The sequence below is a fragment of the Ciconia boyciana genome, chromosome 15 (genome assembly GCF_034638445.1).
Source record: "Ciconia boyciana chromosome 15, ASM3463844v1, whole genome shotgun sequence".
Taxonomy (NCBI): Eukaryota; Metazoa; Chordata; class Aves; order Ciconiiformes; family Ciconiidae; genus Ciconia; species Ciconia boyciana.
Window position 1 is genome coordinate 6,115,102 of NC_132948.1, and position 19,081 is coordinate 6,134,182.

The window sequence follows — 19,081 nt, forward strand, 5'->3', positions numbered from 1 at the left end:
CTGGAAAATCATGGTGGTTTCAAAAAGCAAGGACAAACTATGTACCACATGTACAGGAAAACTAAATGAGTGAAACAGTACAGATTTTACATTATAATGGGAACAAGGCAAATTGAAAGAAATGCCTCAGACTGTGTAATATGAAGTATAAAATTATTCATTACTTACTATCTGCCGTTGCTGTTGCCATTGTTGTTGTTTGTAAACAGAGACCACAAACCACACACAGAAAATTACAAAATGAGAACAAGTGATCGTGAATACAGTAAGTTGAAATACAAACAATTCTGTACAACAGAAAGAAAAAATCTTGAAAAAAAAAAGAACTTTGAAAGAAGACTGGGGAGTGATCATCGGCAACAAACTGGCTGTCCATTGCCAGTGTGCTACTGTTTTAAAAAAACAAAGTGCAACGGATGTATGCACACACATCAACTGTGTGTGCAGCTGATGAGTGGAGAAAGTGGGCAGCAGAGTGAATGAAGGTGATTTTGCCTAGGAGTGCTGGAAGACTGAACTGGCCTTTTGGAGATATGTAAGGTTGATTTTGTGAACTTCATTATCAATACAGTGTTAAAAATTCGTAAGCCCTTTTTCTGTTCCAGTGTCTTTAAGGAACAGAATGCCAGACAAAATGGAATCAAAACTGGGTGAACGGGTAGAACAGTGGGGTCCCAGTTCTTGGAGAGGAGAATGTTGTGGGTCGTTAAATCACAGCGTAGTGATGTCTCATATGCTGTTAGACAGCCTGTACCTCAACGAAGTGCTGCATGCACACACAATGACTTGTAAAGGAATGCTAGCAACACTTGATGTCAGTAGCTGTATTGGGTTTGCGTGGCAAGGTTTTGGTAGCAGGGGGGCTACAGGGGCAGCTTCTGTGAGAAGCTGCTAGAAGCTTCCCCTATGTCCGATAGAGCCAATGCCAGCTGGCTCCAAGACAGACCTGCCGCTGGCCAAGGCCGAGCCCATCAGCGACGGTGGTAGCACCTCTGGGATAACAGATTTAAGAAGGGGGATGGGGGGGAATTGTGCAACTGCAGCTGGAGAGAGAGGAGTGAGAATATGAGAGAGAAACAACTCTGCAGACACCCAGGTCAGTGAAGAAGGAGGGGGAGGAGGTGCTCCAGGTGCCAGAGCAGAGATTCCCCTGCAGCCCATGGTGAAGCCTAGGGCTGCTGTCCCCCTGCAGCCCACGGAGTTAACGGTGGAGCAGATACCCACTGCAGCCCGTGGAGGACCCCACGCCGGAGCAGGTGGATGCCTGAAGGAGGCTGGGACCCCATGGAGAGCCCGCGCTGGAGCAGGCTCCTGGCAGGACCTGTGGACCTGTGGAGAGAGGAGCCCACGCTGGAGCAGGTTTGCTGGCAGGGCTTGTGACCCCATGGGGGACCCACGCTGGAGCAGTCTGTTCCTGAAGGACTGCACCCCATGGAAGGGAGCCATGCTGGTGCAGTTCATGAAGAACTGCAGCCCATGGGAAGGACTCATGTTGGAGCAGTTCGTGGAGGACTGTCTCCTGTGGGAGGGATCCCACGCTGGAGCAGGGGAAGAGCGTGAGGAGTCCTCCCCTGAGGAGGAAGGAGCGGCAGAGACAACGTGTGATGAACTGACCGCAACCCCCATTCCCTGTCCCCCTGTGCCGCTGGCGGGGAGGAGGTAGAGAATCCTTTTTCTGCTTTTTATATATATCACAAAGGCCACAGAAATTTAAGCACATTTTTCACCTCAAAAATCAACCTTACAACTTTATAAGATGGGAGGTTTCTGCATGCTAAAAGTGAGATGTACCACGGTGCGTATTGCTACAATAGTTAAAGCCTAGAAACTGTATTTTGTTGCTTCCTCCTTCAGAGTAGCAACATCGCTCTCTCCCTTTTAGATGTCCGAAGGTGCCACCCCATCACATAGCAGTGGTGTAAAGGTGCTACAAGGACAAGAACCTTCGAGCACCTTGTCCCTCCTGTTCCTGACAAAGCAAGTGTAACTTTCTGTATGGGTTTTTTGCTGTTGTTTTTGTTGTTGTTGTTGTTTTTTTAGCAGAGAAGCACTGCCATTGCTGTAACATCTCACAGGTCAGCTAGTAAGCCTTTGTAGAAGTTTAGACAGTAGCTTTCTAACGTACCGCCTTGACGACTTTTTTTGTCCTTTGCTGTCTTCCATGTAGATGGGGGAAAAAAAAAGCTATCTTTCTGCACGTGGGATCACCATTCTCAGAAAGCAGCACTGCTCTTTTTCTTCCGGTTCCACGGTCTGTTAGCTGCTGTGTTTCTGTGTTTGTCTCTTTGCATGTTTGTATCACCGTGGGTACGTGTGTCTCCTCGCGGCTGCGCGTGTGTCCCAAGGTTTGGATGTGTGTGCGCGCGTGTCCCTGCGTGTCCGTGTCCGGCCGCGAATGTCTCGTGTCGCTGGATGTGCGTGGGCGCCCATGTGCCCGTCTCCGTGTGTCCGTGCGTACCTGGGCCAGCCCCTGTGCCGCTGCCCGTGCCCCTGCCTCCCTGCCTCTGCCTTCGTGCCCTGCTCCCCGCCCCCGCTCCGTACCGCTGCCTCCCTGCCCCTGCTCCGTGCCCGCGCTGCTGGGGGCGGGAGCGCCTCCGCAGCCCCGCCCGCGGTGCTTTCTCCCGGCGCACTTCGGGCACGGGCCGCACCGACCCGGCTCCGCCGCCCGTCGCTTCTGCGGGGCGGGAGTTGCCTCCTCACAGTTTCCGAACGACGCCCTCCATCGCAGCGCGCGGCGCTGGCGCCGAGCCGCCGTCCGAGCCGCTCAGGGCCGCGTCCCTCAGAAAGGGGCTGGTCGGGCGCAGCCCGAGCCGCACAGAGCGGCTGTGCGCGGGCGGGAGCTGCGCGGGGCTCGTACCAAGTTCGTAGCGTTCTTCCCCTGTGCCGTGTGTGCCCCCCCCCCCCCTCCGCCTCAAGGGCTGGAGACGCCGTGTGCGTGTCCCCCGCCTCAAGGGCTGGAGACGCCGTGTGCGTCCCCCCCGCCTCAAGGGCTGGAGACGTGCTGCACCTGCGCGCTCCCATCTGCGGGCAGACAACCCCCGCGGGACCCCAGCCTGGCGGAGGGCGAGCGCGGGGCCGGGCCGGCGGCTGGCCGCAGGCAGAGCCCGAGGCTAGGCCGCGAGGCTGAGGGGCTCCTGCCCGGCCTCTTCCGCGGCCACAGCGGGGGAGCGGGTGCGAGAGGGCAGCGGGGAGTGCCGAGAGCGAGACATGGGTCGCTCCTGGGGCGGAGGGGGGGCGGGGGGTGGTGGCCGGGCTGCTGCCTCGCTGACGGCGGGGCGGCCCTGCCTGCCAGGAGGGCTCCGCGGAGCGCCGGTGCTGGCCCCGCAGCGAGCACCGGCAGCCCAGAGCCGTCGGTGTCGAACGTAGCGGCAGCAGCAGCTCCGCGGTCCCGCGCCGCAGCAGGTTGGGATGTCGGTCTCTATCCTTTCCTGTCACATGGCTGGTAATAGGATCCCTCATCTGCCACTCGGCACCTCGCCGGGGCGCAGTTACAGGACACATGCTGTAGGGCCGCCGCTTCCCGCACTTCGCGCTCTTCCCGGCCGTCCGCGACCGCCTCTGCCCCCGGAGCGCTGGGGCTGCCGCCTGCCAGCGCCGTGCGGCCCGGCGGCCGCTGCCCATGGAGCCCCCCGCCCTCGCCGCCGTCCTGGCCTTCTCGGGGCTGGCGCTGAGCTGCTGCCGGGAGCCCGCTCTCTCCGGTGAGTGACGCGCCGCGGGGAGCCGGGAGGGGGGCGCGTTCGGGGCCGCTGCCCGCTCTCCGACGGGGCTGAGCGGCGAGGGAGCTGGGCAGCCTCTCCCCGAACTCCGCGGAGTTGCCGCTGGCGCGCAGGCTCCCGCGGAAGGGCTCAGCCGCCCGGCAGCACCTCTTCGAGGTCGCGACGACGTCCCTTCCTGCTCGCCAGGTCGGTGCACGGCTCGAAGCTGCTCGTGCAAACAGGCAGGGGGGAATTTTCGTGCGCGGTTTGCAGCGTGTGGGTATTTGAGGATCTCCTTGTGCTCGCTGAGCTGGGAGCTGGGAAAGCTGTTGGAAGGCGTGAGGTAGGAGGAAGAAGAGCAGCACGTTTCTCTACCAAAGTGGTTTGGTAGCTGGATCTGCAGGACAGAGGCATCTGCGGGGAGCGAGGAGCGTGGGGCGTGGGTACACTTACTCACTGGGAAATGAAATAACCAGTGGCAGCAGGGCAGAATCGGGGCCGCAGACCCAGAGCTTGGAGGGTGGCCATCTCGCCCGTCTGCAGCGTGCTGCCCCAGCTCCCTGTCAAACACGGATTCCTCTGACCATTCAGGTTCTCGTTCAGCCAAGGAATCTGGGAAGCCTGAAGCTTCGCTACCTGTTAGTGTGATTTTTCACTTAAAATTTCTCTGCGCCCTTTTGTTCTCATCTCAGTTGTAACTGATGATTTCACATACCATAGTTCTCTGATAAACGAAGGTGGCCCTGCTTTGCAAGATCTGAAGTGGCTGTTCCAGATGATCGCAGTGTCACAGCCATTGGATGCATGGCCCTCCTGGATACATTTTGTGTATTCTGATCGTTGTTATTCTTTATAACATAGAATCTGCTCTACTTCCTTTTGCCATGAACAGATATTTGCTCATCAAGTTTTTGTAGATGCACTTAATTAGATTTGGAAAATACTTACATAGACTTTCTTGAGGAAAAAAAAGCCTTTTTCCAGAAAGAGAACTCAGAAGGTAACTTTACAACTTCTCAGAAGTTACCTGAAGTAAAATGTGAGAGTATTTTCAGATAAGCGTGTAGAGAGCTGCCTAGACAGGGACATACCTAGACCATGTCTAACAGTCTGTTCCCAGTACCATTAGGCCGTATTTGGTGCACACAGTAGGTACTCCTTCCTTTGCTTAAGGTGAAGAATGTCTTCTTGTAAGGTTTCTGAGCAGCTGCGGACAGAACACTCCATGTGTGACCAAGTCCCTCACAGCAGGCTGCATGACAGCAAGTGGAGGATATATCCCAGTGTGAATGTTTGGTTCATAGGCTATTGAGAGGATTCTGTCTGTTTACGCACCTGCACTTCCATCCTCTAGCCAACTTCTAACTGCGTGCACTGGCAGCCACTAAAGGGGACAGAGATGCCTGAGCACAAGCAGCTGGGGAGGGGAGAAGAATATATAATGCCTCTGAGTGAAGGGGTAGCAAAGGAGAATGGATCTAGAAAGCACTGCCACCTATGTGTCTTCTGCTAAAGAACCTGGAAACAGTGCAAATCTACTTCAACAAGGACCTGTAATTTGTATGGCATGTACAAAATCTGCAGAGTTGCTGATCTGCACAAACCATCCCTCAGGGTCCTCTTCTTGACCCTTAGTCCCACAGGACCGAAATGGGATCAGCTGGGTCAGGTTGCACCTGAAGCTGGCAGAATTCTGAAATACAAAAACATGAATATTTCTTTTGCAAGGCAGTTTGTCATACGGTATGTTTTTAATGCCTATTCTTTTTTTATCAAATGCATGCCTTAATAGGTTTATTGTAAAATGCAGTCAAAATACAGACTGTGTCACACCATCATTTGCTAAGATAGGAGAGAAGCTTTAACTTCTGGAATTGCCTTATGAAAAATGACTCGAATTGTCAGAAATTAGAGTGAGTTAACAACTGTTTTTACACATAGTACTGTGCTACTTTTCACAGAATGTTTCTGCTTTGCTGTGTGATGTCCAACAGTTTCTATTAATCCAAACACTGACATTTGCAGTATTCAAACTTCAGTCATACCACATTTCTCAAGTGAATCAGAAATAAGAGATGGGTGAATAGATTGCCTAACATTAAAGGACTGTCTAAATTTGGTGAGTTTTGTATTACAAGGCCAAAGAGATGGAAATGCCTTTGGCAAATGTTAGTTTCAGTGAACAAATGTTATTTTATATACTCAGTGCAATAAGTTCTCATGTCTAGTTTCTGTATTTATAGTGTTCATTTAATTTCCTCATCAGAAATGTATATGATTATCAGTATCTTTTTCCTTTCTCTGTTTTCTTTCCATTTAGCAATACTGGTCACCATGTCCTTGGTTTTCTTCCCAGCTGAGTCTTTCCTTTAGGCTGCTATTTCAGCCTTCTCTCACAAACCTTGCATCTCTTGTCATCTTTTTCTGCCTATGTCTTGCTGATCTAGAGAAGCAGCTCTTCTTGATATGCCTTAAGAAATCATCATGGAAGTACTCAAAAAAGCATTTCTAACCAGACAGACAAAATGAACTAGCTAGTCAGACACTTCAGCGTATCATGCTTGTACATACACAGAGCGTAACTCAAAATCCAGAGTTATGTGAATGGATTTAGGCAGGATGGAGCCAAAGAAGTGGGAGGGAGGCAGGGATTACATGCTGCCAGCTGCAAAATTTGCATTCTCTGTCATATCACACCATAATGGTTGTGCAATTGACCACTCCCTCCATCCACACAGTGGCTATGGCCCATCCTGATAAAATTTCCAAAGGGATTCAGTCTGCCACGCTTGACAATGGAACAACAGTTTTAAAACTTCACAAAGAAAGAAAACAAATGGGTGTATTAAGGAACAGAAATTCTTATGGGGCCACATCATGCATTCTCACTTACAGTGATAAAGAATCACAAGACAAGCAAGTGTGTTTGCATCTTGCGGCCGAGGGCCAGCCAGCAGCTGCAAAGCTGTGGCCAATATAGCATGTTTGTATTGTATGAATAAAAATAAAAAAGGTACAAAATACATACTTTTAAGCATTAGAAATAATGATAACTGCCTCTCATGCTCATATCATAATTTGCCTGCTTCCAACGTATTCCAGAAAGGGTCTGGCCAGTCAGATAACATTTACCTTTTTTTAAAAAAAAAACAAAAAAGGAAAAGTGATGAAAAAGTTTTTAGATTGAAGGTTAGTAATCAAAGTTTCACAAGAATAGCAAGTTCACATATATAACAACTCACACACTGCCAGGGAACACAAGCAGGGAACTCCACATGTCTGTACATTCCCAGGAATGTACATTCTTACAGGACAGACAGATGCTTAAGTCAAGGTTTGATCAAATGTCAGGTGAGTATTCACTGTGACTGCTCTCTGGTTTGGACTAACGCTAAGTGAGACTCTAGTTCTGACCAGCAAAAATGATTGCATGTGGGGACTTTAAAACATTATACGTGTATGTCTGTGTGTGTGTTTGTGTGTCTGTGTGGATATGTAGAATGAGAGAGAGATGATTTTTAAACTACGTGCAGAGTGCCCCTACACTGCAAAGGAGAAATGATCAGCTTTAACCAAGTGCCTTCATAGCATCACATCAGAATTTAACTAGCTGATTTACCAAGTGGGGAGTTATTTTCTAGCAATTTTGAAAATTGCAATTTTAAACAAAGATCATTCTTTCCTGAGGTTTTTTCTGTAGTTCATATCAACTGTTGCATTGTGGGGATTTTTACTGTTACAGTATAGGCACCCAAGCCTGATAGTTTTGATAAGGGCTTTTGTTACATTAGTATTAATGGGAATAGTATTGAAATGGAAAATTACTACACTAATTTTTCACTTGGGTGGGTCTGCCCCAGCCTTGCGCTTCCCCAAAGCATTGCTTTTGCATCATAACATCATATGGAACCAGACGATTTTTTTCCTGACCAGTCATGTGGCAGTATGCAAATGAACTGTAGTTCAATCGATAAAACTGCATCTTCAAAGAAAACCATGGCACTGCTAAAAATATTTTTAATAATGACCACAGAAGCCATATTTGTCTCTTTGATCTCCTGAAGCTTCTTCTGGTTTTAATCAGTGTTCCCACATGAAGAACTGTGGCAACCTATGATAATAGAATCCCTATTTGCATCCATCGGGAAACAAAAATATTCTCATCTGAAGAAGGTAATTTGGTGTTCTGCCCCTTCCATCCGTGGGCCCCTGCCTCTGTTACTGCTGGGGTATCTTGGCATCAGTTAAGTGGTTTCTGTCCTTTCCTCTGCGCATTACTCTCTCATTGAAGTGTTTCTGCTGTCTAATTATACCCTTTCAATCAAATTAGAGACTGCAGCATCTGGTTAGTGCCTGTAACTGTTGCCATCTGCACCTAGATACAGTGCTTTCATTTAAGGAGGAGTGCTTAAATTGCAATCTCTAGCAAGAACTAGGAGAACAGTTTAGGTAGAATGGAAATGACTTAAAACTCTTCTTAGGACACTATGCAAGCACATGCATCAAGCAACTGACACCTAGTCATTATCGGACCTGGCACCTTTGGTTCCATATCCTTATATTCTGCTTAAGCATTTTTCTGACTCTTCTGAAAGGCTGTAAGAAAAACAAGCGAGAACTGAGCAGGCAGTTACAGCGTGTAAATTCAAGGAACCTTTATTTCTTGCTCCAGCCTTACAGAACATTTAATGTTCTGGCTATCACACCACTGTAATGAAACCCAAGATTTAAATAGCAGTCACTTTCATTTACCTTTAATTAATCTGCAGATTTTTAAAAGAAAACCTTGCTTTTTGTTTGGCAGTAGCTGGCAGGATAATTTCTGGCCTGGGTAGGCTAGTTTCTGGTTGATAATTGTTGTCAGCCTTTAATCTCTCCAGCCACTATGCAGCACTCCAGAACTTAAAGCAAACAAATAAAGCAAGTAACTTTATTTTTTTCAGTGAAATAGTAACAAGTTTGTCATTCTGAATTTTCAGTCTCAAAAGCTATATACATGCCCCGAACTTAGAAGAGTACTCTGAGAAGTCATTTAAACCATCCTGAAACCTCCATTTCTTCAGTCTGCAATTTGTAATGTCACTAAATATACATCTGTGAGAAAAATACAGATTTGGAAGAATGCTCAGGAGATTTATAAGATTTCCCACTTGTCAGCTAGAAAAGGAAGAGCGTTTGAGAAGTAGATAGCTGTTTTCTTTGCTTTTCATCTCATTTGTACAGAAAAGACTGCAGATGAAATTCAAATGTTTGTATTATTTCTGTCTGTGGTAATGTGGCACGAAATGAGAGTTTCTCAGGTAACCGGGCCTCTTGCCATTAAGGACTTCAGAGATTAAAACCAATATTTGGAAGTCCATCTTAGAAAATCATTGGAAGCCAATGCAGACTCTGAAATGTCAGTGTTTTATCATCAGTGCTTTGTTCAGTAAAAAAGTCAGTCTGTTATATTCTGCACTACCTTAATTTTTCAAATGATCCTACAGTGGCGCCCATGTGGAGTGCAGGCAGCCATACAGTCCCAAAGTAACAAAGGCATAAATGATCATTGTAAGGTCCCTACATCGAAGAAGAAACTGAGACAGATGGAAAAAATTTCTACTACAGCTGCTGTTTGATCTTCCAAATGTTGATCTGGCTCTAATAAAACTAATTGTGAACCTGTATCACACACTGAGCATTCACTCATAGTGGACAGCCATCCCCAGGCTTATTTTCCGCTTTTTCCTTCTAGCAGTTGCCACTCAATATGTACTTATCTAGGCTCAGTATTCATTTAAAATAAAGTTATTTTTCTGTCAACCATGGCACCTGATGTGTTGAAAACAAAACAGCCCTGAGAACACACTGCTGTCCATGTTTTCTCACTAAGACTCATAAGCATGATTCTTAACAGGACCTGTTGGAACCTTCCAGCTTTTTATGACTAGAACCACTGCAGTGGTTCTATCTCTGATTAATTCTGTTTGCAGACATCCCCACAAAACAGTAGAAGCAGCAGGGTCATTAGGCAGTTAATAGAGTGAAATCATCACAGACACTGATTTTAATCATGGATTTGACACAAGCCTCTACTTCAGACTATGTCTGAAACCCAGCTGACTAAGATCTTAGAAATATGAGGAGGTCGGAGACTTAAGATTTGAATGGTCACAGCTTTCTCCGTGTACTCTCTAAAGCCCTAGTGATTTAATATGGGTTTGTAATGTAGGACAGGATAGTTTAAACTGAGCCTTGGGTGCATGAACAGAAACCATGTGACAAGTCTATCAAGCACAGTGGCACTCTCATGCCTTCTAGGAAGCTGTCGGCTTTAGCCTCCACAAAGTGCCTGTTCTTCCCTTGCTGTCTTTGCCACCCAGAGAGGACTTGGATACAGTGCAAGTTTTGTCATAGTATGCCATAGCCTTACAAAACTTTAAGGAATAAGGCTTGCTGAAGTTCATAGAACTGGTATTAATTTCCTTGAGTCACTGTTCTGATGTTAGTTATATTCCAAGCGAAGGGCTTCATAGCCTAAAGTAACATCGAAGTATCAACCAACATAAGGCAGTTGGATCCAGTGGGTGCCAGAACAGTAAAGGAGAGGTGATTGTTGTTGGTTGTTTTATTTTTTTTCCCCTGCCTTCTACATGATCATAATCTACCAAAGAGAAATCAGGTAATTTGAGTAAGCCCAAGAGTTTTACCAATAGTGTTCAGTCCGCTCTTTTCTGACTGTTTTATTTAGATGACCTCTTCTGAATTAGTTTTGTGCAGACAAATCAGGCTGACCTTTTTTAAGCTCATTTTTTCACGGAATTATTGCACCAGTGGTGTAAGACAAAATGAAGGACGGGTTCTAACCTTCTCTTCTCCAGAATCTCTTGGGATTTTTGTCTTTAAAGTGCAGCCTACAGAGAGGATTGAAATGGAGAGGACAGTGGTCTGTCTGCAGATGAAACATTCACTTTGCACCTTCAACACATTGGGAATATTAATTTCGTAGTGAGATCGCTAAGGTAGTGTCTTGGCTGTAGTGCAGCAAAATATGGTGAAATCACTATGTGTGATAAATAGAAGAATTCAGCTGTTACTGCCAAGATACTGAATATGTTGAGAGATCTGTATCCATGTTACTAGGAATTTTATAGATAACTGTATAAAATATATATCTCAGCAGATCTCAAAGCTGATTGTTCAAGGTAAAAGAATGTAGGACTGAGGACCTGATTTTTAAATGCCAGTATTTACTTGAAAAGATTGCATCCCAGTGCTATAGCAAAATTATTATTAATCGTTAACAAAATGAAAATTTCCTAGCAAATTCCCTGTAACACAAAAAGGTATGTATTTCATTTGATAACAGCTGCTAAATTCCATAACTTAAAGTTTTCATTTCAGCTTCTCTGGGATAATCAATGATTTTACATGGTATCTCACTGCCTCCCCCTTCCACATCTAGATGCTAACAGAGCCAGGGGAGCTTCACTACAAGTCAGCTGGCACATTTTTCCCAAATCTCTTGGTAGTGCAAAAGAATGCAGGAGGCACTGTTACAGCTACCTATTGTCTTGGGAACAAAAAGCCTACAGCTAACAGGAATGAAGAGAGCTCTGGCTCTTCCTTTTGTGCAATGTCCTTAAGGTACTAGCGCAATGAAGTTTGAAGAAAATCTATTAAAAAAAAAAAGAAAATGAAAAATGAAAGGCAGTTGCTACTGCAAGTTAAAGCATGGGCCAGTCTTAGCAGATCCTAAAATGGGCTGATGTTAACTTCAGTTTAGTCCGTGTGCCAGATTACATTCAGGTATTGTAGCATTCCTTGCATTTCTGAGTAGATGTTAGGACATATTGCTTCTCATTTAGACGTGCGAAGCAAAAAAGTAATCGCACTAAGCTGAAGGAGACATCTTTTCTGGATGTGTTTATCACTTGTCACAACTGCTTCTTTATACTGTACATTATTTTGTTTATCCACTTTGATTATGTTTTCCTCTCGTTTCTGCCAAATTCATCAGCTTATATTTTTCAGCTATGACATAGAAAAACTTTTACATTAACTGCAAAGCAAGAGAGGTATTGACAAAAGTTGCAACACTGTGGTGACTTTAAAGTGGGTTTTTGTTTCATATGTTTATGCAAATATCTGGTGGCCTGAATACTGGAAACTCAGATTTGCATTTTCAAGTAAATATATGTAGCTCACCTGCATGGCTAAGGCAGTCAGGTAAATTACAGTAAGGAGGGGTATTGAAGCTTGGTTTTGTTAAATTAGATAGCTTTCTGTCCACGGATGATAGTATACATTAATGGCCGTGCAGACACCTCTTCTGTGTGCCTTCAGCAACAAAATTCCATTTAATAGAAATCCTAACTTGCCCAGGCATGAAAATGCGCAGTGAAGGCACAAAAACATCAGCTTTCATCTGCTGTGTAATAAAAACTGTGAAATAAGCATTATAATTGCACCATTCTGATACTTGTGGGCCCAGACTAAACTCATTTCAAAGGCATGGTTTTAATAATACATTTTCCCTTCTCCCACAATATTTCTAAGTACAAAAAAGGTGTACTGTTAATATCAAGATTAAGCTGAGGGTGGTTTTTTTTCCTCTCCCAACTGCAGACACACAGGTCTTTCTAGCCTTGTTTTGTAAAGTACATCTCATGAGGGACACCTGAGATCAGCATACTCCACTTCAGAGCACTCTCCCTGTCCCTCAGGGCAGCAGAACATCTCTGCAGCTGTTACATGGTTTCTACAGAGAATACTATCAGATAAAACAGAAGGTTGTGCAGCCTGCGGTTCGTAGGAAGCATTTGTGACTTTCCCCAGTAATGCTACTCAGTACAAAGAAATGTTTACAGTAGTGTAACGCAGCAGTTTTAGTTCTGTAATGGACTGTTGTATTTTAATACTATTTTTAAATAAATGCATGGATGATAAATGTTACCAAGTATTAATTATAAAGAGGATGGACTTACTTATGGTACACTAATTATAATGTCTATTTCTGGAAGATGATCACAGAATCACAGAATGGTTGAGGTTGGAAGTGACCTCTGGAGGTCATCTTGTTCAACCCCTCTGCTCAAGCACGGTCACCTAAAGCAGGTTGCCCAGGACCATGTCCAGATGGCTTTTGAATATCTCCAAGGACGGAGATTCCACAACCTCTCTGGGCAAAATGTTCCCGTGTTCTGACACCCTCACAGTGCATAATTTAATAAAAAATGTTTTGCATTTTTAGTAAAGGTAAAATTGTTCATGCATATGAATATTTATTTGATCAGAAGATGTCATTAATGGCCTGGCTGAACAGAGAGCTTTGGCTGGAACTCTGGAAAAAAAGGAGAGTTTATGACCTTTGGAAGAAGGGTCAGGCAACTCAGGAGGACTACAAAGATGTCGTGAGGTTATGCAGGGAGAAAATTAGAAGGGCCAAAGCCCAACTAGAACTTAATCTGGCTACTGCTGTAAAAGACAATTAAAAAAAGTTTCTATAAATACATTAGCAACAAAAGGAGGGCTAAGGAGAATCTCCATCCTTTATTGGATGCAGGGGGAAACATAGTGACAAAGGCTGAGGAAAAGGCTGAGGTACTTAATGCCTTCTTTGCCTCAGTCTTTAATAGTAAGACCAGTTGTTCTCTGGGTACCCAGCCCCCTGAGCTGGAAGACAGGGACGGGGAGCAGAATGAAGCCCCCATAATCCAAGGGGAAATGGTTAGTGACCTGCTGCACCACTCAGACACACACAACTCTATGGGGCCGGGTGGGATCCATGCAAGGGTACTGAGGGAGCTGGCAGAAGTGCTCACCAAGGCACTTTCAATCCTTTACCAGCAGTCCTGGCTCACCGGGGAGGTCCCAGTTGACTGGAGGTTAGCAAACGTGTCACCCATCCACAAGAAGGGCCGGAAGGAGGATCCGGGGAACTACAGACCCGTCAGTCTGACCCCGGTGCCAGGGAAGGTTATGGAGCAGATCATCTTGAGTGCCATCACGTGGCACGTACAGGACAACCAGGTGATCAGGGCCAGTCAGCATGGGTTTAGGAAAGGCAGGTCCTGCTTGACCAACCTGAGCTCCTTCTACGACAAGGTGACCCTCTTAGTGGGTGAGGGAAAGGCTGTGGATGTTGTCTACCTAGACTTCAGTAAAGCCTTTGACACGGTTTCCCACAGCATTCTCCTGGAGAAAGTGGCTGCTCATGGCTTGGACGGATGTACTGTTCGCTGGCTAAAAAACTGGCTGGATGGCCGGGCCCAAAGAGTGATGGTGAATGGAGTTTACTCCAGTTGGTGGCCGGTCACCAGTGGTGTTCCCCAGGGCTCAGTATTGGGGCCAGTTCTGTTTAATATCTTTATCAATGATCTGGACGAGGGGATCGAGTGCACCCTCAGTAAGGTCGCAGATGACACCAAGTTGTGCGGGAGTGTTGATCTGCTTGAGGGGAGGAAGGCTCTGCAGAGGGACCTGGACAGGCTGGATCGATGGGCCGAGGCCAATTGTACGAGGTTCAACAAGGCTCAGTGCCAGGTCCTGCACTTGGGCCACAGCAACCCCATGCAACGCTACAGGCTTGGGGAAGAGTGGCTGGAAAGCTGCCTGGCGGAAAAGGACCTGGAAGTGTTGGTTGACAGCCGGCTGAACATGAGCCAGCAGTGTGCCCAGGTGGCCAAGAAAGCCAATGGCATCCTGGCTTGTATCAGAAACAGTGTGGCCAGCAGGACTGGGGCAGTGATCGTGCCCCTGTTCTCAGCACTGGTGAGGCCACACCTCGAATGCTGTGTTCAGTGTTGGGCCCCTCACGACAAGAGAGACATTGAGGGGCTGGAGCGTGTCCAGAGAAGGGCAACGGAGCTGGTGAAGGGTCTGGAGCACAAGGCTGATGGGGAGCGGCTGAGGGACCTGGGGTTGTTTAGCCTGGAGAAAAGGAGGCTGAGGGGAGACCTCATCGCTCTCTACAACTGCCTGAAAGGAGGCTGTAGAGAGGTGCATGTTCGTCTCTTCTCCCAAGTAACAAGCCATAGGACAAGAGGAAACGGCCTCAAGTTGCACCAGGGGAGGTTTAGATTGGATATTAGGAAAAATTTCTTCACCAAAAGGGTTGTCAAGCACTGGAACAGGCTGCCCAGAGAGGTGGTGGAGTCACCATGCCTGCAGGTATTTAAAAGCTGTGTAGATGTGGTGCTTAGGGACATGGTGTAGTGCTGGACTTGGCAGTGCTGGGTTAACAGTTGGACTTGATGATCTTAAAGGTCTTTTCAACCTAAACGATTCTATGACTCAATGATTCTAATAAGACACAGCAAAGTCAGGCAGCATGAGATTTGTAGTTCAGCTGAGAAGGGGATAGTGTATTTAATGACTAGAGAAATCATTCTCTGCTTTGTTTTCTAACTTGGTGAGTATTTAGGAAGCTAGGAAAACAAACATAAATGGGAGAAAATATGAGCAAGGCAGAAGAATACTGACCTGTAAGTTTTAATCCGAAAGCATAAATGCTTTAGTAGCAAATCACAGTATCATGATTATACTCTACCGAAGGAGGTCCCGTTCTAAGGCAATTCAGGCCAGAGAAAAAAATGCCAATGAATTTTTCTAAATCAGGATGTAAACGTTTGCAAGATCCATGCCTACAAAACCTTTCACTTTATAAAGTACAGATATTCACAACTTTAGTTAAACTGGCATGACATTTTGGGTAGTATGCTGATAAATGGCAGACGGATATTTTTTGAAAATTAACAAGTTACAGATTCATCCTAATGAGTAAAACACGGGGAAAACAGTAAAAAATGTAGTATGCTTATTCAGAAAATGCATGTTAATTGTATTAACCACTCTTCAGACCTAACTGTCTTATACATTGTTTAGTAATGAAATCATAATGACTTCAATAGAAGTTTGACTCTGAGAGAAAACTTAAATCCCAGACAGCATCTTTAGTTGCCTAAACAATGCAGGAAACATGTTAGTGAAAGGAAACATGGTCTCTTGGGGATGGGGTGGAGGGCGAGGGAAGAACAACCAAACACTAAACCTGCATACATTCTTTCTCTTTTTCCATTTCCATTTCTTCCCAGAATGTTATACAGCAAATGGGGCTGACTATCGTGGCACTCAGAACCAGACCTCCCAATATGCAGGGAAACCTTGTCTTTTTTGGAATGAGACCTTTGAGCATCCTTTTAATACTTTGAAATATCCCAATGGGGAGGGAGGGCTTGGAGAGCATAACTACTGCAGGTAAGAAATATCTCATTGCTACTAACATTGCCTATATAGCCAGTGTTACTTTAAACAGTTGACACAAAATTAGGAGACTTCCTGTCATACAGTGAAGAATGTCAGAACCATGGGTATCTAACAGGTTTTGTTTTATCATGTAATCAGTACCCTGGATCTACAAGCACCATTAGAAGAATAACTTTTTCAACCCAGCTCTCACCCAAGGTCCATATAATATATCCAATCTATAATTTGGCATTGTGATGGAGAAAGACTAGAGATTACTTAAATGAAAAGGTGGAGATAATAAAAAAATTGATCCAAGTCAGAAGTACAGAAGCACTAGTGAATGTCTATAGGAGTCTCTGGAACATTATGGTTTTTATCCTCACCCACAAGCCTGGTTCTGTTATGCACTATGTTTCTGAGTTTTGTGCTAATGAAAGTTATGTGGTCACTAAAAATTCTCAGTGAGCATAAGCTGTTCAGTGACTTAGAGTTGTTATCTGAATTCAGAAGCTCAACTGTCAGTGGTTACAATACCAGCCCAGACCATGGCAGATCCACTTTCATTTCCTTGCCTCCTAGAGAAGTCCTCCATAACTATGGATAGAACTCAGAATGAAACTTAGATAAGAACTTCAGAATTTAGGAGCCAAATAAGAACCTAAGTTCAGAGATGTTTAGGCTCTGCAGGCTCTTTTCAGCCTGCAACATTTAACTTCCTGATGTTGTGCATCAGGAAGTTACATGCACTTCTGCCTTTGCAGGACTGACCAGCTAAGTTTTTATGCCCATCTATACTTGCTATGGAAATAGGTGGGGAATAACCTGATAGGTACATTCCTTAAACAGTGATAATCATCAGCTCATCTAGGATGCATATAAAGTTGGGTGGTGTCTCTTACTGGGTAATGGGGACAGAGATGTTTAAACCAAGAGATTAAGAATTGAGTTACCTGGGGCATAGCAAGAAAAGCTCTGATGTCTCCTTCATGAGAAGGTTCAAACCACACCTCAGTTCTCCTGGAAGATGCCTTTATTTAGCAGGTTATAGGCTTTCTAGGGTAGAGCCTATACACTTGCCACCTTCATGTTGAAATCATTTAACTGTAAGCAATATAAATCGGGATAAACGAGGCAAAATTAATATGCAGGAGTTCAGCACAATTGCTATGTCATGAACATAGGGTCCTGGTTCTTGATCCAAGAACTTTTCCATATTTAATCAGAAATAGACATTCAAGAAAATATGACAGAGACAGAGCCAGGCAGTTAATGGAGAGTAAGAAAGCACAGAAAAGAGGTCTTGTGACATGCAGCAGACAGATGAGTACATTGATGAAAGGAGTCAGTGGCATTTCCAGAGTATTTGATGACTCAGGAGGATATTTCTCATTGAAGAACATTGGTGAAGGACAGGGAAGAAAAAGACTTACTCAGGATCTTTTCCAGTGGCTGCAGCAGTGCTTCAAAATAACACTGTTCAATGTGTTGCACCAGTGGACTCTGTTTTCAGCCATAGAAGGAGAAAGCATTATTGCCAAGTTCTGAATTAACTCTCTTTGAATCAGTTCAGCATCTTACAGGAGCAAAGAAAAATACACCACCTACAAGAAAAACTCCACAGAAGTTGGGCATTCTCTTTAGAAAATGGCCTGGAAAACAAATAAACCCATCAAGCTGTCTAGTATCAGGTTGGCATGTGAGCCTGGAAGGACTGTCGTCCCATCAAAAACATTTCACACTAACTTCACAGCCTCCCTCAGCCCAACAACACCAAATGCATAACAATTCTCATGACACATAGAGAGCTGCGTCTCGCAGGATGCATACTAATACGGAGCTATAAAAAGGCTAGTGGCCACTGAATTATCTCTGAAACAAATAGCAGAATCAAGAACGTAATTTTGATTGTTGCTGTGTGGCAATATCCTAGATAGACTGTATCTACAGGGTCTTTTGGCAGTCATCTCTGGCTAATACTTAGGTTAGTACAAAGCAAAACATGTACAAGCTATGCAAGAATATGCATAACAAACTGAATATTTATCCAGGTATTCAAGTAATCCTTACTAGAGTCTCACTTTACTTAGCAAATGCAGATTTGGTGTTAGAAGGAGCAAGAAGCCTATAATCTGGACTGTAAGCCCGAGAAATTACTTGATTACCAAATACAGCTTTTTACCCTCCATCTGCTAGGTGTTAGGTTATCCTCTTTGAGATGGAGTTTGACTGGAAGGTTAGCCATTTCCTTCCTTATGCTGTATCACTTGGCCCAGGAATATTCTCACAGGTGTATGGAATGATGGTCCTAACTAACGGATGCTTTTTAACTTCACATTCTGTTGAAAAAAAGCTTGGAAAAATCACTGTTTTAAGAGAGTCAGAGCATATCTTTAGCATGTAAATCTTATCAAGGCCTTGTGAGTGAAGATACCGCTGTTTTAGCTCTTTCTCTGCCATTCATTTGCTCGGTGACAATGGACAAGTTGATCTTCCCTTCTCTGAGGCAACACATGTCTCACAAGGCTTTTTTAAGGCATAATACATTGCTTTGAGGCTCAATTTTAGGGACACATTTGAATAATCTAATTTTACACTTAAAGCATTAATCAGAAGCATGTTATCTCTCCATGGGTGGTCCTTACTTGGAATACTTTGTTTTCTGCAAGACACCCTGTTAAGATGGAAATGCCTCATAATGTTCCACTAAACCTCATTTCAGCCATAACAAAATTATGCAGACTGAAGTTTTTGGAGATTTTGAAAGATACTCAATTGTTTTCTAACTGTATGCACTTCTGAGGTTCAAGGCAAAGATTTCTAAAGACATTCATCACATTTCTCTGCAATTTCCTTGCATTCTAAGGCATTTATATGTGGAGTGCCATTACCATGATTCAGTTACGGACATTTGATTTCTGTCATGCAGGTGTAAACCCCAGATTTCCTGTAACGGAAACCAAGGAAAATTGTGTTATTTCAAGTACAAGCTTTCCTTGATTTTGGTCTACTTTCTTTAGCCACTGGAAGCTCTGCCATTACACCTAAATTCCTCACACACTAGTCTTAGGCTTTCCTCATCCACTACTTTTACTAGTCTGTTTGAAAGCCTAACTAGCAGCATTTTAGTCAGCTAAATTGAGCTCAACTCACCAATTGTC

At 44.9% G+C, this 19,081-nt stretch overlaps 1 protein-coding gene across 3 annotated transcripts in view; it reads left to right on the plus strand.

Annotated features, from left to right (window-relative positions):
• Window positions 1-3,489: 3,489 nt before the first annotated feature.
• KREMEN1 (kringle containing transmembrane protein 1) overlaps window positions 3,490-19,081 on the plus strand; it is a 36,733-nt gene continuing 21,141 nt past the window's right edge. For 2 of the 3 annotated variants that reach the window (XM_072880361.1, XM_072880362.1), the window contains exons 1-2: window positions 3,490-3,698; window positions 15,770-15,932. In XM_072880361.1, coding sequence (XP_072736462.1) covers window positions 3,620-3,698; window positions 15,770-15,932 — 242 coding nt within the window. In that variant the 5' untranslated portion in view covers window positions 3,490-3,619. The remainder of the gene's footprint in view (window positions 3,699-15,769; window positions 15,933-19,081) is intronic. The other variant, XM_072880363.1, reaches the window with a different exon arrangement.